Source organism: Pygocentrus nattereri, chromosome 15 (assembly GCF_015220715.1).
Source record: "Pygocentrus nattereri isolate fPygNat1 chromosome 15, fPygNat1.pri, whole genome shotgun sequence".
NCBI lineage: Eukaryota > Metazoa > Chordata > Actinopteri > Characiformes > Serrasalmidae > Pygocentrus > Pygocentrus nattereri.
In genome coordinates this window covers 24,056,298-24,071,326 of record NC_051225.1, presented here as the reverse complement: position 1 = coordinate 24,071,326, position 15,029 = coordinate 24,056,298, and the positions used below count along the sequence as shown (strand labels likewise).

General features: G+C 39.3%; 1 protein-coding gene across 8 annotated transcripts in view; it reads left to right on the top strand.

Moving 5' to 3' along the window:
- Nucleotides 1-655: 655 nt before the first annotated feature.
- mast3b (microtubule associated serine/threonine kinase 3b) overlaps nt 656-15,029 on the top strand; it is a 29,608-nt gene continuing 15,234 nt past the window's right edge. For 3 of the 8 annotated variants that reach the window (XM_037545292.1, XM_037545291.1, XM_037545290.1), the window contains exons 1-9: nt 1,000-1,067; nt 7,574-7,660; nt 9,947-10,029; nt 10,347-10,419; nt 10,604-10,624; nt 10,887-10,965; nt 12,767-12,924; nt 13,566-13,641; nt 13,836-14,045. In XM_037545292.1, the coding sequence (XP_037401189.1) occupies nt 1,015-1,067; nt 7,574-7,660; nt 9,947-10,029; nt 10,347-10,419; nt 10,604-10,624; nt 10,887-10,965; nt 12,767-12,924; nt 13,566-13,641; nt 13,836-14,045 (840 nt within the window). In that variant the 5' untranslated portion in view covers nt 1,000-1,014. The other 5 variants (XM_017716592.2, XM_017716590.2, XM_037545293.1 and 2 more) reach the window with 3 other exon arrangements.

Below are 15,029 nucleotides of genomic sequence, written 5' to 3'. Positions count from 1 at the left end.
CTGTAGACCAGCAGAACTTAAACGAGAGCTGAGCTTACAATGACTTGGATACGTTTATGCATGAGCTCACCAACTATTTCCACAGAATAAAACATGACAAGACGGTGCACTACACATTGCACGCGCTTAGACTGACCTATGCTGACACCTACAGGTTAACTGAATGTGAATTCACACGTGCACCGTTGTATTACTTCTGCTTCTTACTGGTGTCGTTTGCTTCTCCAATATTCTAATGCTTTGAACTGCCTGCCAGCATTTCATCAACTCCCCCCACCCCCAAACTCCACCCACTTCCCCAAGCCCCTCAAGCCAGTCACGGGGGATACGTGGCCGCATCAATACAATCAGAATAGGTGACGAGCTGTTCGATTCACTGAACCGATTCTTTCGAGCTATTCGAGGAATTGAATTCGTCAACTTTGTTCTCATCCTGTTCTAGACACATGACACGTAACATAAGAAAGGTATGTATCTTTAAAGGAAAATATGATGTAGCCTAGTTCTTAACATTTTACAGATATTTCACGCTATGATTTCACGACAAACTGTGAATTCAAAGCCTCCAGCTTCAAACAAAAGAGTTTGATTCATTTGGACTCGTGGCTCGATTCCACCGAGTTATTGAAAAGAGCCGGTTCAAACGAACGATTCTTTCACGAGTCGTAACGTTACATCGCACATCAGAAGCATGTTTAGACTCTGAGAGGTGTGGACCGTTTCCACACGACTCACTTTTCGGTGTATTTGTGCTAAACGAATTTGACAAATGGCGCTCATACATTTAATAATGGAGATAACGAGGCACCGCACCGTTCCCGAGCATCTGTTTCTTAACAATGTGTGACCGGTGGGTCGTTTTCGGCTGCACTTGTTGTGCCTTCCTCGAGGTTTGATAAAGCTTTCGCGCCGGCTCTTCCTGCTTCTTTCCGTCCGAGGGATGAAGAGGAGAGACAAGCTGAAAATCCCCTCCCTCACTTTGGAGTAAGTTCGCCTTTTTATTCTTCACCACTGATGAATAATTTAGGAGCAGCAACTGGAAGACGCGGGGAAATCCCTCAGTGCTGGTGAGTAGCGGCTACAGAGATGAGGCAAAGTGAGAAGCTGCAAGTGTAACATCACATTTTGGGCTTTTATTATATATGTGTGTGTACTTCATATATATGAAATCAATAAATTCACACAGACAACATAAATTTGACAACACACACACACACACACACACACACACACATATATATATATATATATATATATATATATATATATATATATATATATAGATGGACATAGATATATATAGATAGATAGATAGATAGATAGATAGATATACATACATGAGACATGAGTGTGTATTTCTTGATTTACTGACATCATACAAACAAAAAAGTAGACTGCTAACATTTAGGCTGCACATCATAGAAAAGCGGTGAAAGAGCAAATTGTAGTTGGAGAGCTCCCCATTGCAGTTAAACTGGAAGCTAGTCGTCCTGTGTATTATAGGTACAACGGTTTGTGCTGAGATGCTGTTAGCAATGCTGAATGTCTTTGCATGGATGTTCTTGCATCTCTTTTATTTCATTCGCAGCATGCATTTTCTAACAAGAGGTGCACTGTGAGACCGAACTGAGGAGGATCACATATTCTTACATATGAGAATGCACACTGAGAATAGACCTCCTCTGTTTATTCGCTCCTCCTACATTTAAAAACTGAGTAGGCTGTATGATAATCCAGACCTACAGTGAAACACATGGCCTTTAACCTCTTTAATGCTTCTGATCCTTCTTGAATATGGTTGAGAACGGGTACATGAAACCCTTGTGAATTCATTGCTTCTGTGGCCGCATTGAATAAATACTGGTTTCGCAATGGAAAGTCTATATGCTACAGGGCATTAAGTGAATGCCAGCCTTTTTGTGGAATTGCAGAAGTGGAATTGGCTTCTCAAAGCTCATCTTTGTGTTTGGCCACGCAGGCCTTTCATTGTCAGTGGAAGTTTTGAGCATCATTGCAGACACTTGCCCAAGGCGCGGCCTCCGGTGCATTCATGTGTACCAAAGTGACAGGGCTTTGCTGATTGTAAGTAGGGCTGAGCTGATGTGGGAATTGTGAACTGATGCCAATGTCTGATTTTTTGTCTTTCAGTGGCAAAACTGATGCTAAAACATAAACACTCATAAACTTTCGAAACTGGGAGTCAGTCCACCAGGATTAGCATTACAGAGAGGTGTAAGCTTGTGTAAATGAATAAAACATCACTAAACACCTCAAGTCTAAACATCTGGGCGATATTTATAAAAGCAAATATCTGCCTATATGATTGAGCTTCACTACTTGTAATAGTGGTGTGATAATTGGATTCTATGTGATATAGTGGTGTCTCAATTTAATGTGTTTTTGCAGTACAGCAAAAATACAGTGACCCATATATGCCTGATGTTAATATATTAATGTTTCAGTTTTCAAAGCATTCAATGTTATAAAATTACAATATTTGTTTGAGACAGAAGTTGTGCTTGATAGTGTCCCAATCTGCTTTAGCCACACGTTAATGTGTTAAGCCTTACATTTATGACACAAACCAACATGCTAATTATGATATAGTAATATATTACTGTGCAATACAATTCCATACACTGCAGCATGTTGTATTGTTACATCCCTCAATTGTAGTGTAAGATCTATAATGACCTGTATTTTAGACTGTATAAAAAGCGTACAATGGACAAAATACCATTTTTCAGTATATTTAGAGTGTACTGTTTTGTTTAATCAGAGTAATGATAAAACACTTCTGATGTATAAAGAATATTCCTATTCACATGTTTGCTTATTCAGAAAGTTAGTTTTTTGACACAAACCAAATAAAAAATATTTGAATTTTCAGCCTTGTTAGATCACATTTCTTTAGGGCTGGGCAATATGACAATATTTATTTTTAAGTGATACTTTTTTAATCCCACAAATGGGGAAATTCCACCTCTGCATCTAACCCATCCATGAAGTGAAACACTGCATACACACTAGTGAATAAACCCACACTAGGGGGCAGTGAGTACACTTGCCCGGAGCAGTGGGCAGCCCTATCCATGATGCTCAGGGAGTAATTGGCGTCTTGCTCAAGGACACCTCAGTCATGGACTGTCGGCACTGGGGATCGAACCGGCAACCTTCTGGTCACAGGGCCAATTCCCTAACCTCCAGCCCACGACTGCCCCCTTTTTATTATGATTAATTACATTTCTGAGCACATCATGGATTTTGTCAGAACTGCATGATTCCTTACAAATAGAGCATAATTAGTCCTGATTAATTGGATTTAGTGCAGTATAGTATGTGAATATATTCAATGTCGAAAAAATGTTGAATCATTTATATTCATAGGCTCTTTTATGTCTGTTCTAACTTATGTCAGAAAAACATATTGTGATATTTCATGTAGCAATTATTAAAGTATTTGTTGAACTGATATTATATTTTTTTTCCATGTGGCCCACCCCTACGTTCTTTACATATCAAATAAAAGAAAGCAGTAGGGATGCACCGATATGGGAACTGTGGGCTGAAACTGATATCCAATACGTTTTTGTGTGCATATCCAATCTAATCCAAATCTGCATTGGCATTGCTAGACATAACATTTAGTTGTAAAGGGTTACAAATGTAATAAATGTAGGTCAACAAATAAAATGCAGATGTTTAACCTAAGCCTTCTTCTCTTCCAAAGTGCAAGAAAACATCAAATACAGTTAGAAATATCAGTCAAAACTAAACATCTGAACGATGTCAATCAGTTTTTTTTAAAACAGTTACCTACCTATACTGATATATTTCTGATATCATGCATCCCTGATGAGCATTAAGAAATTACATTATTAACAGCAGAGAGCAGATAAAACAGAAGATATAGCCACTTTTTTGTGTTGGCCCAAAGGGTTAATATGGAAGATAGCAAAAATAATGGCCTTCAGCTTAAATTTCCACGCTACATTTTTCCCTATTACCCATAAAGAAGTTTGCAGACATGAGGAGTAATACATCAGGCCTGAAATCTGCCTGCATCCACACGTGAGCACATCATGTAATTGGCAGAGCAGAGAACAAAGGCTGACACACTCTATTCCTCTCACACTCATAAGGAATGTTTGCCTGCCTTAAAAGATAATCCCTGCAGCACTCGCATTCTGTCCTCCCACTCCGAGCACTTAGTAAATATAGCCGCCCTTCTCTGCCCACTAGATGCAGATCTATTATACAGGCTTATATCTGCAGCTTGCTGTCAGTTTGCTTGGTTATTAAGGTATCCCAAATATGTGATCATTGCTACGCCTTTTCTTTTTTTTACTTACTTAAACAACAGCAATGCAGCACATGTGTGACAAGATTGTTCGTAATTGTGATGCATATCTTTTGGGACACTGACAAACCAGCTACTCTTGACAAGCATACCGAATGATTAAGCAAACCAAATGATGGGATCGTGAAAGCACCGAGGGTTGTCTGCACAGTTGGTTCTTCTCCAGTTCTCTCGCATCACTATGACAACACCCTCATCTCACTGCAGCACATGTTGCTATCCATTGCACTCTTAGATGCTACATGCTGCCAGACTGAGGCCTCATCATTTGTACATTTTGTGCAGGCCTAATGTTCAAGCCAGCTTTTTTTTGTTTGTTTGTTTTTCGTCAAGTCAAAGTCAAGTCAAGTTTAAAATGCATGTTATGAAACCCCTCTGTGGTAATGGAGGGCAGAGGCTGTTACTGTCAGTGTCGAAGTGGGACAGTGTCCTTAGTGACGCACACTAATCAATTGATTCCTCGATCTGTCATCCCCAGCGCCATCTCTTTGATTCACTGTGGTTGGACATTGGGCATTACTGAGAGCTAAAATTGTTTTATTGCATTACACTGAACATTATAAGCTGTTACTATCTATATAATAATCAGATACCTTAAAAAGGTTGTGATGCCTGAATACACTGTCCTAGGGCTGAAAGATGAAATGTTTTTACATTGAAATGGCAACTTAAGAGTGCAGTTTTCAAATCACAAGAGCTGCCATTTTTCTTGAATTGAGAACCATTTGTCACTGTGTTTGCACACTGTGAAATTAGACATCTGCATTTAACCCATCCATGCAGTGAAACACCCACATACATGCACGCTAGTGAACACACACACTATGGGGCAGTGAGCACACTTGCCCGGAGCAGTGGGAAGCCCTATCCACAGCACTTGGGGAGCAACTGGGGGTTAGGTGCCTTGCTCAAGGGCACTTCAGTCATGGACTGTCACCCGAGGGGATTGAACCAGCAACCCTCCAGTCACAGGGCTGGTTCCCTAACCTCCAGCCCACAACTGCCATAGCCAGTTATTATAGCCTACATTATCAACAGTGTTGCTTTTTCAGACATTAAGTGGGGAAAATACACAGCTTGTGAACCACCTGTAAATGGTTCCAACCAATTAGAAGCAACCAAACATAATTGACCCATAGTTACTTGTCAATCTGGCATGTTGACTAGTCTGACTGTGTTTCAAGCCAGAAAATGGGAATACACTGGTCCTGGACCCCAGTTTATAAAAAAAAAAAAAAACACACACAATATTTGTCAGAAAACCTCAAATTAGCCTAGTTATTTTGCCCAAATCATTCAATCTTACCCAGTCCTTAATGTATTCAGTAGCATATTCAGTTACAGTATATAAAACGCTAATGTACACTGAGTATGTTTAGAGTACATCATGATAAGGCACGTAGAAAGAACTTTGCCGTTGTAATGTTTACATAATTCACACTATTCCTCACTGTTACAGTTTTCTGTACATTATACTAAAATCCTTTGGGTTTGAAAAACCTTATACCTTAATAAATAAATGATTGAACATTCCATTTTGTCCCTACGAAAACAACAATAACGTCTCTAAAATTTTACCAAATGCTTTTGCTCTCATTGTCTGCTTTAGTCCACTGCTGCTACTAATGACATGTCCAGTACACAAGTCCAGTACCAAGCTTATCACTCACAAACATGTCCACTTAGGAGACTGTTGAGTTCAGTCATGCCTCAAAAGTAACGGTGAGATTAGGAGAAGGGTTTCCTGTTTACTAACACTACTGGGTGTGTGTGCAGCCAGGGGGCAAAACCGCTTTGGTAACTTATCCAGGCATTAGATTGCAACGCTAATCAACTGTTGTAATCAATGTAGATTTTGCACTGTTTGTAAATTCTTGTTGACTCGTATAATAATAAAATGCAACTTCCGAGCTGGATCTGTTGTTAGTATTGCATTTTGTGTGATAACAGTAGTTGATCAGTTAATCTATCATCTATCGCCTAGTCATCAGGTCTCTGTGAATACCATTTCAAAATGTGCTACTGTAGCACACTTTTGTAGGTAGAGCTCTACATAAAACTTTAGGTAGGATATTTTGATGTACTAAATCAAACAAAGCTGAAGTCAGCTTCTTATTTGCCAGTTTTTTGTTTGAATTTTCCCATTCCACCTTAAGTGCTGCAGTTACATTCCAGTGCCTCTGACCACTGCTTGCTCAGGTACCAATTAAGGTGGAATGAGAAAAATTCAATCAAGACTCTCATGAATAAGAAACTGACTTCAGTCTTATCTAAATCGCAGAGTTAGAAAATGCCACTAGTATTCAACGACAGTTCGGATGTGTTGATGGCCAGTCAACATCAATAAAACACTTTGAATATGAATGTAGTGTTTTTGGGAGCCCAGTCCACCTATGATGGCCTGGATCCATAATCTTCTGCAGTTTTTGACAAAGGGATATGATCCCTTGGGATATTAAACATTCTCCAACCTTCTTCTCTGCAGTAGTGCAGTATACTGCACCACAGCTCCTTGTCATTGTTGCTTTATCCTTTGAAGAATGCTGCATGCATAGGAATAGCAAAACATAGGAATGGCTTGGGACTTGATAATTCTACAGGAAATTATTTTGTAGTGGTGACTATAGTGAATCTTGTTATGACTGAATGGCTACTGTTTACTGGATATTTGAGAAAATAAAAATAAAATAACATTTATTTATTTGTTTTAGCAGCACAAGAGGCAGAAGGAAAGATGGAGTAGAACCAACAGAAACTGAACAGAAATATTTTTACAATTATATTTTTACAAAATTCACACATAAAATGATCCTTTTAAAATTTGTGAGCAAGTGTCCAAAACCACAAGAGTCCAGTCATTATTTCCTTCATTCGTCATTCATTCATTATTCAGTCATTCATTGAATCAGTCTTTCAGTCTGTCAATAATGAATGCACCCATTGACATCTGACTTTTGAAAGCCCTGACCAAGTGAAAAAAGATCCATAACATGGAACGGTCTGTGGAATCACGCAGATTTGATAGCAGTGCCCAGATTTCACAATGCAAATTGATTTGTACCTAGACTAATGTTATTTATAATTCATTCAGTTAATGTAATTGCAAAGTTAACAGCTTATTGGCAGCTAACAAAAAATTAGACAATGGGGAAAGACAGAGGCAGACACACTTAGGCAGACCACTAATGCATGTGACCGTGTCTTGACTTTCAGTTTGTCACCCAACCAGAGCCCAATCACCCCGAGTCCCTGCAGCCCATGCAGTCCTTGCAGCCCTTTACAAACACTTCATCCGTGGAGGTAAGACAGCCGCTTTACACGCTAAAAGAATACATCAGTTCAAATGGGAGACAAGCTGGGGTCGTGATAGTAGCAAGACAGAAGAAATGTTTCCGTTTTTTGTCAGAACAGAACAGTTTATTTTAATATGGGTTGCTAAACTCATAATTATCCCCCACACTCTTGAAAATATGGTTCTTTAGGGTTCTTTAGTAAAGGGGATGGTTCTATTTAGAACCGTGAGTTCTGTATAGAACCATTTCATGCTTAAATGGCTCTTTACATGGTTAAATGTTTCTTCAGATTGATGGGAAATATGTTGTATATGGTCCTGTTTAGAACCTTTTTGAAACTGGTACACTCGTAAAAATATGGTTCTTCAAGGATTCTTTAGGAAAGACAGTGGTTCTATTTAGAACCACGAACGCTCAAAGAACCATTTGCATGCCTAAAGGGTTCCTTGTGCCGTGAAATTGTTCTTCAGACTGATGGAGGATGTGTTGTTTATGGTTCTGTATAGATCCTCCTTGAAAAGGGTTCTATGTGGAACCTAAAATCATTCTTCTGTTGTTGCTAGCTTAACATCGTAACAATAGAAAAACCCTTTTTGGTACTATGAAGACCTTTACACTATGCAAAGCTTGAAATTATTCGTTACAAAAGTTATGGATCTATTTATCTAACCATTCCCTTTACTAAAGAACCATTGAAGAACCATTTATTTTAAGAGTGCAGATTATGAAAGGAAATTAGTTATTACAAAATAACTATGTCATTACATTGTAGGCTATAAGTATTCCGTTATAGTGATGTCACAATATGATGATAAAGAGGAGAGCACTTCTGTGACCCTTCAGTATTAATACAGCTCTAGGGTCATTTGGTTGTGATTACATTACTCACTGCTCTGTTCTGATTAGTTACGTTTACACGTGTGGAGCTGACGTCAGCGCTGCATCGATCGCTACCACTGAGCTTGTCGTTAACAGAGGAGAACTTTTCAACATGTATGTGGACACGCATAGTCCACGTAGCAGACCCAAAGTAACAGTGGAGTTTTGTTCACCGGTGGTGACAGTTCAACAACACAAAGAGCCTTTTACAAGAAACGCGGGTCTGGATCATCTGTCGTTTCCCCCCGTTTTTAGAGAGAGATGGTACGTTCTAACGTCATCGCCCGGCAATCAACACAACAGAGCGCTGCCACCCAGCTCACACAAAAGCAGCAGCTAGCTAAGTTTAGGATAGTGTGTACAGTGAGTCATGGACAGCTCACATAAAGAATACAGCACGAAGAAACTAGCTAAATGACTGACGCTCTGCCTGTGCGAGACGGTAATGGATCATGACTGGGATAAGATGAAAAGTTTAAAGTTGGTCTCACTCGCTGTGCCAGTCGTCCAGCTAGCTAGCTCAGGCTAGCTAACGTTAGCCTGTCAGCTAAGTAAAACAAAGCGAGCTAATGAGAGGCGTTTTTGTTCACGCACACCTTCTTGGTGCTCTTTAGCAGCTTCTGTGGTTCATATGCAGTTGAGAGCAGAAGTCGAGAGGGGGACTTGCTCTTCTGAGCGAGGCTCTGTCTTACTAAACTTCGTTATCTAACATCGAGACGACAGTCTGACTCCAAGAAGCTAGCTAGCTGGCTCATTAAGTAAGCAGAACCATGTCTGACCCAAGTTCCTGGAGTGGAGTAGGGAGCAGCAAATCTCACTTCGTGACTGGTGCGATGCTTAAGCGGTCCAAAAGGTAAGTAATGCAGCTGAAGCCTTGTTGCTAAAAATAACGTCAGGAGGTGTTGGGAATATGTCTTATTTCTCTGTACAGATTGACCCGTGCTATGTAAGACTGCTTTATTGTTTTGAGTGCTGTACGTGTGACTTGTGCTGCATGAAGACATGCCAGCATTGCTTACTGTCTTCTTTGACCTTACCTAGACTTTACCTTAGGAAATCTGTGTAATCTCATTAATGATCACAGTTGCTAAATGAGTGATGGAATAAAGGCTCAGGTTCCTTACATTGTAGGTCTTGGTCACTTTTTACAAAAGTCTATCTTTGGTTGTACTTACTACTTGATACGGACAGTGATCTAGCATTCAGGACAAGTAGCGCTGCAAGTCTTAAGCAGGAATATCTCTTGCGCTGCCTTTACTGGCCTACTGCGTCAGACTAATCCTATAGTGATGCCAGTAGTTGCATATTCTGCTGCAGGGGTTATACAGTGTTGAGGTAGTCCTGCACCTTTGCACTTTACTTGTACTGCAGTTTCATTTAATTGTCCTATACTGTTTGTGTCTTTTCATTACAGTTGCCGCAGCAGTAACAGGAAAAGTCTCGGTGTTGGAACGCCGTCACCAACACGTCCTCTGTCTCCCCTCTCGGTCCACACAGGTGAGAGTCATCGTTAAGCTGGCTTTATAGTTTTTGTTGGAACGTCTTTGTCCTTGGTGACATTTTCCTTCCAGTTAAAAATTCTCTTCAGAATGCTGTGTAGTCCAAGACAAGGCTTAATTCCTAGTCACGAAATTTGACCCATAAAAAAGTAACACGAGGCACGAAGTTGTCTAATCTGCAAGTTTCTAATGGATATGCTGGTCATCAGCAGACAAATGAGTGCTCCTTTCCTAACCAGATTCTTTTAGCAGTTAATGTCACCATTGCTCAATAGCATTTCATTTCATTCGTGTGTTGAATTGCTTTCTGTGCAGCTGCCAGCAGCCCTTTAGATAGCCCAAGAAATGTGTCTGCTATTGCCTCTCTCAACTTCCCTTTCGCCCGCAGGTAAGTAATTTTTAAGATCATTTTATGGGCTTGTTTATGTATGAGCTGCCTGACTCTTTCACTGAGTCGATGCATAGGTCTCCTTGGCAAGGTTTTCCATACGGCCGTTTAGTAAGTTTTGTGTGCTGTGCATTATATTAAATTCTGATGATCTCTTTCTTCGCTTCTCTCTATGTCCTCTCAGCCACCTGGCTCGAGCTGACAGGTAGCAAAATTCTTCTTCACTCTGTTGTTTTGCCTATGGAGCATGTTCACTTAGTTAGTATGAGAAGCATTTAGTGTACCCTGGGACTTCAAATGTTGGTCATGTGTAACATTATGTTGCTGTATTGTGCAGGCTAATATTATTGTACACAATGGTAAAAATAACACAATTTTGCTGAAATGCTTATGCCCTGTCAATTGTGATGATATACATACTGCAATATGTATGTGTGATAATAATATGTATGCATAATTTTTTTCAGAGTGGAAGGTAGAAGGTGGTCACTGGCCTCTCTTCCATCATCTGGCTATGGCACCAATCCCCCCAGCTCCACTGTCTCTGTAAGTACCACTTCTTTGTATTGTGTTTAATATACCCTTTTTTTTATTTCCAGTTCCTCCTTAAAGCTGCATAATGTAAGATGCTTTTTTTGTTAAAATTAAGTCAGAGAGGAAAAAAATATGATAAAATATGGTGTCCACTGATTCAAGTCATCCTGTAAAGCCTAAGATATTATTTTAAGTGTCAGTCATTAGTTGGTTTTTCTGAGAATGTTTTTCAGTATTAACACCTTGCATACAGACTCAGAAAGAGCTGATTTGTACAGACAAATTTGTACATGCTGATTTGTACAGATGGAAAAACCAGTGTCAAGTTTTTGCGACAAGCAACACGCTGACTATAAAATGCAGAAGTTAAGGAAAGTATATGGCAGACCATAGCTGTATGCCTGGGGAATGACGCTGAGTACATTACACCAGCTGTTTAACATGTTTTTTAATTTGTCCAGGTTGATCTTAGTTTGTTCATGTGCACGAAGAACACAAACTGTTAGCTTTCCTCACTAATGAATGCTCCTCTTTAATGAGATGACAACAAGCAGAAACAGCCTCAAATCCTACTCTGACATACGAAACACTTTAATTAATCAAATCAGATTCAGCTCTTGTATGAGGAGGTTACACTCCATGCTTCCTTTTCTGTTGAATGGGGTGAACCCAGTATGAGCATCTTTTAGTTGCAGTGCTTAAAGGAAAAAGGATTTAATTCATCACTTCCACTTAATGATTCAGTGTCTTCTTCTTCTTTCATCTTCAGTGTTCAGACAAAAAAAAAAAATTCTCAGACAGAAAGTTCTGCTACATTAAAAATCACTTCAGTACTTGGTGTGAATAGATACTGATGAAGATATGGTGACAATAGTAAATGTTTTACTTACATCCTCAGAAGACAAGTCCTTCACAGTATTTTCAGTGACGATCTCTTTGAATCTTGCAATCATCAGACTCATCCTCTCAGGGAAGAGGTCCAGTCTTATGACCTGCTTTCCCTCCCTCTCTCTTTCATACAGCTTACAATTTTTCTGGTTAAAAGGTAGGGTTGACCCAAGCAGTGTTTTTTGCAGACTTTGAATACTGTTTTTAGTGTTTTAGTCACCTGTCTGATGGAACACATATTCTTTGTTATAAGTAATGTCTGCACTAACTGCTCTAGGAACACATCTTGCATCCTTCAAATCACAAAGCAATTGTTTTTACTCATAGGCAAGTGAAACATAAAGCATACTGATACAGTGGGGGTTGGGGGGGGTGCAGATCTGCTGGTTGTGCTGTCAAGTTTTAAATCCACTGATTAACGACTGCTTAGTTAGAAAAGAAATTGAGAAAAATCTAATACTCCCCCTTGAAGCTGTTACATGATGAGTTGACGGCAGTGCAATGTTTCAGCAAACGTGTTGCGTCTCCAGGGTATACCAACTTTTTTTATCACAGATTGTGCAATGAATCTTTTTAGGTGTTCTTAATTATTGTACAATAATTAGTGGCAACCCCTAAAGTGAGCAGCCGAAAGAATAAGAAGAATTAGTAAATGTAAAGTGTTTCAACATGTGATATTTTAGCCAGGCAAGGTGTCCTGGATCCTGTAATTTCATAAATTTATTTACATTTGCCCAAACTGTTCTATTTAAAGGCCTTTGTTAATTTATTTTGGGCTACAATTTTTGTGGCTTAAAAAGATGAAGCCACCAATATTTTATAGATAAACTTATTCAAATGATTTGGGCCAACACTATTATTAAACAAAGTGCTTTCCATTAGTCATGTGAATCTCTGTCTAAGGTTTTAATGACTCTTGTTGCAGTCCTCCTCCTCTTCCCAAGAACGCTTGCACCAGCTTCCATACCAGCCAACACAGGATGAGCTCCACTTCCTGTTCAAACACTTCCGTAGCTCTGAGAGCATGACTGATGAGGATGGCCGACCTTCATCGTTCATACGCCCACGGTCCCGTAGTCTTAGGTAATCCCATTAACCATATATGCAAACATATTGATTTTACGTTCAGTTTGTGTCCTCTCTTAGGTAGAGTTTCACTCAGCCTTAGATGTCAGTACTTCTGATGTTTACAAAGGTGTGAATTTGTAAATTCAAGATGTAATTAATGCATCAGAATGATTGAGTGGAAGTTTGATATCTACAAAGTACACTTGCATGTAAGAAACCTTGCTCGAACGCTGGGGTTTTAATTATGGTCTCTTCAACTGGTGCTTTTGTTTTGCTTGTGTTTTAAAAGGGTCTGCAGTAGTTAGAGACTGTAGCTTGCCTAGCCCACAGTGTAGCTCCCTGCTTTTAAGGATTCAGCAGGTCTCTGTAGATTAGATTCTCTCCCACGCACAGCTTACCACGCAGATATACACACTCCCAAAGCTACCTACTCGTGCGTACTAGTGCAATACACCACAATTAGGTCATTAAAGTGAGTTCTGCTCAGTATTCAAATAAATTGTTTATAATAAGTGATTTATAGAATATTTTCCATATTTAATTCAAACAGTTATTGTTTATCATCTGAGATAATATACCACTGTTTCTAACTTTTAGAGAGCTAATTGAAAATATTGATTAAAGATGTGACTATTTTTTTCCTTTCATTTATACAGTCCTGGAAGAACAAGTGGCTCATTTGACAACGAAACTGTGATGATGAATCATGTTTACAAGGAGAGGTTTCCTAAGGTATTTTATTATCAAAGTAGTTCTGACTATTACAGACATGTTCTATAAGATGCTTTTGTCTCTCCTGATAATTGTTCTAATATATTCAATGTGTCCCTTAAACAGTTTGTAAGTATGTCTATGCAAACATTTACTGTTCATTTTAAATTGATCGTTATTCTTCTGCTAGGCTAATAATAAGTTCTTGTGTGCAGGCCATTACTCAAATGGAGGAGCGCTTGCTGGACATCATCAGGCATTGCTCTCCAGACAGCACTTTGCCTTTGGGAGATGGCGTGCTGGGCTTCATCCAGCACCAGCTGGTGGAGCTGGCCAGAGACTGCCTGGACAAATCTCAGAAAGGCCTGGTCACCTCCCTCTACTTTCTAGAGTTGCAAGAGAAATTAGAGAAGCTGCTGCACGAGGTGAGACGCGTTGCTTCCACTGAAAATGTGAACTACCTATTTTTATTTATATGCTTTCTTGAGTGAAGCCTGCTTTTTCCATTTGCTGTCTTTTTCCATTTGAGAATTTTTTCCAGCCAGGAGGCCAGCTTGGGACATTTTAAATGGACCACCAATATAGTTTTAGATTCACTGTTAAAAATAAAGGTGCCAACAAGGGTTCTTTAAAGCTGTGGAATAATGTAAATGAGTTGTGTGTTTCTCAAGAGCCATTTAAAAGTTTAAATAACCCCCGCATAACTTAAAAGTGCTATACTTTTTAAAATTTTTATTTTCGAAAAATTCTACGTCCAAGCCCAGCACCAGATGGAGGAGTGCTGGAGAGATGCTATGGAAGAACCATGAAGAATCTTGTTTATAAACAAGATTACTTAGTGTGAACTTTGTAAAGGTTCAAAGAATTTTCACAGTAAAAGTACTATAGCAATTTAATGGTTCTTGCTTGATCATTTACATTGTGTAAAAGTTGTAAATTTTAATTACCTTCACCCTACTCATATTTCATTTTGACACAATTTTTTTTAAAGGAACCGAAACAGATTTATCTCTGACATCAAAGATGCCTTTTGGCACAGATTTTAAGTGTCTGTATGGGTCTTCAAAGGTTCTTTAGTAAAGGCAGTCATTATATTGAAGATTAAAGGTCCTTCTCAATGCTCAAAAAAATGTTGTATGTGGTTCTTGTGAAGTACCTTTAGAAACAGGGTCGATATTGCACCGGGGTTCAAGACACGTAGAATGGAGAATCTTTCAGATTTAGTTTTATTCTTTGATTTTATTATCTGATTGGTCACATCAAGTCTTTGTCTTGTTCACTACAAGTTGTTCATTGCTTATTGTGGCAAGCTGCTTTGACAGTGAACTGAGGTTCACTGCTGTGCTGTTCGTGGTTGGTTCTTGTCAGTACCAGGCGGAAACAAGCAGAACAAACCCCCGCTGTCACAA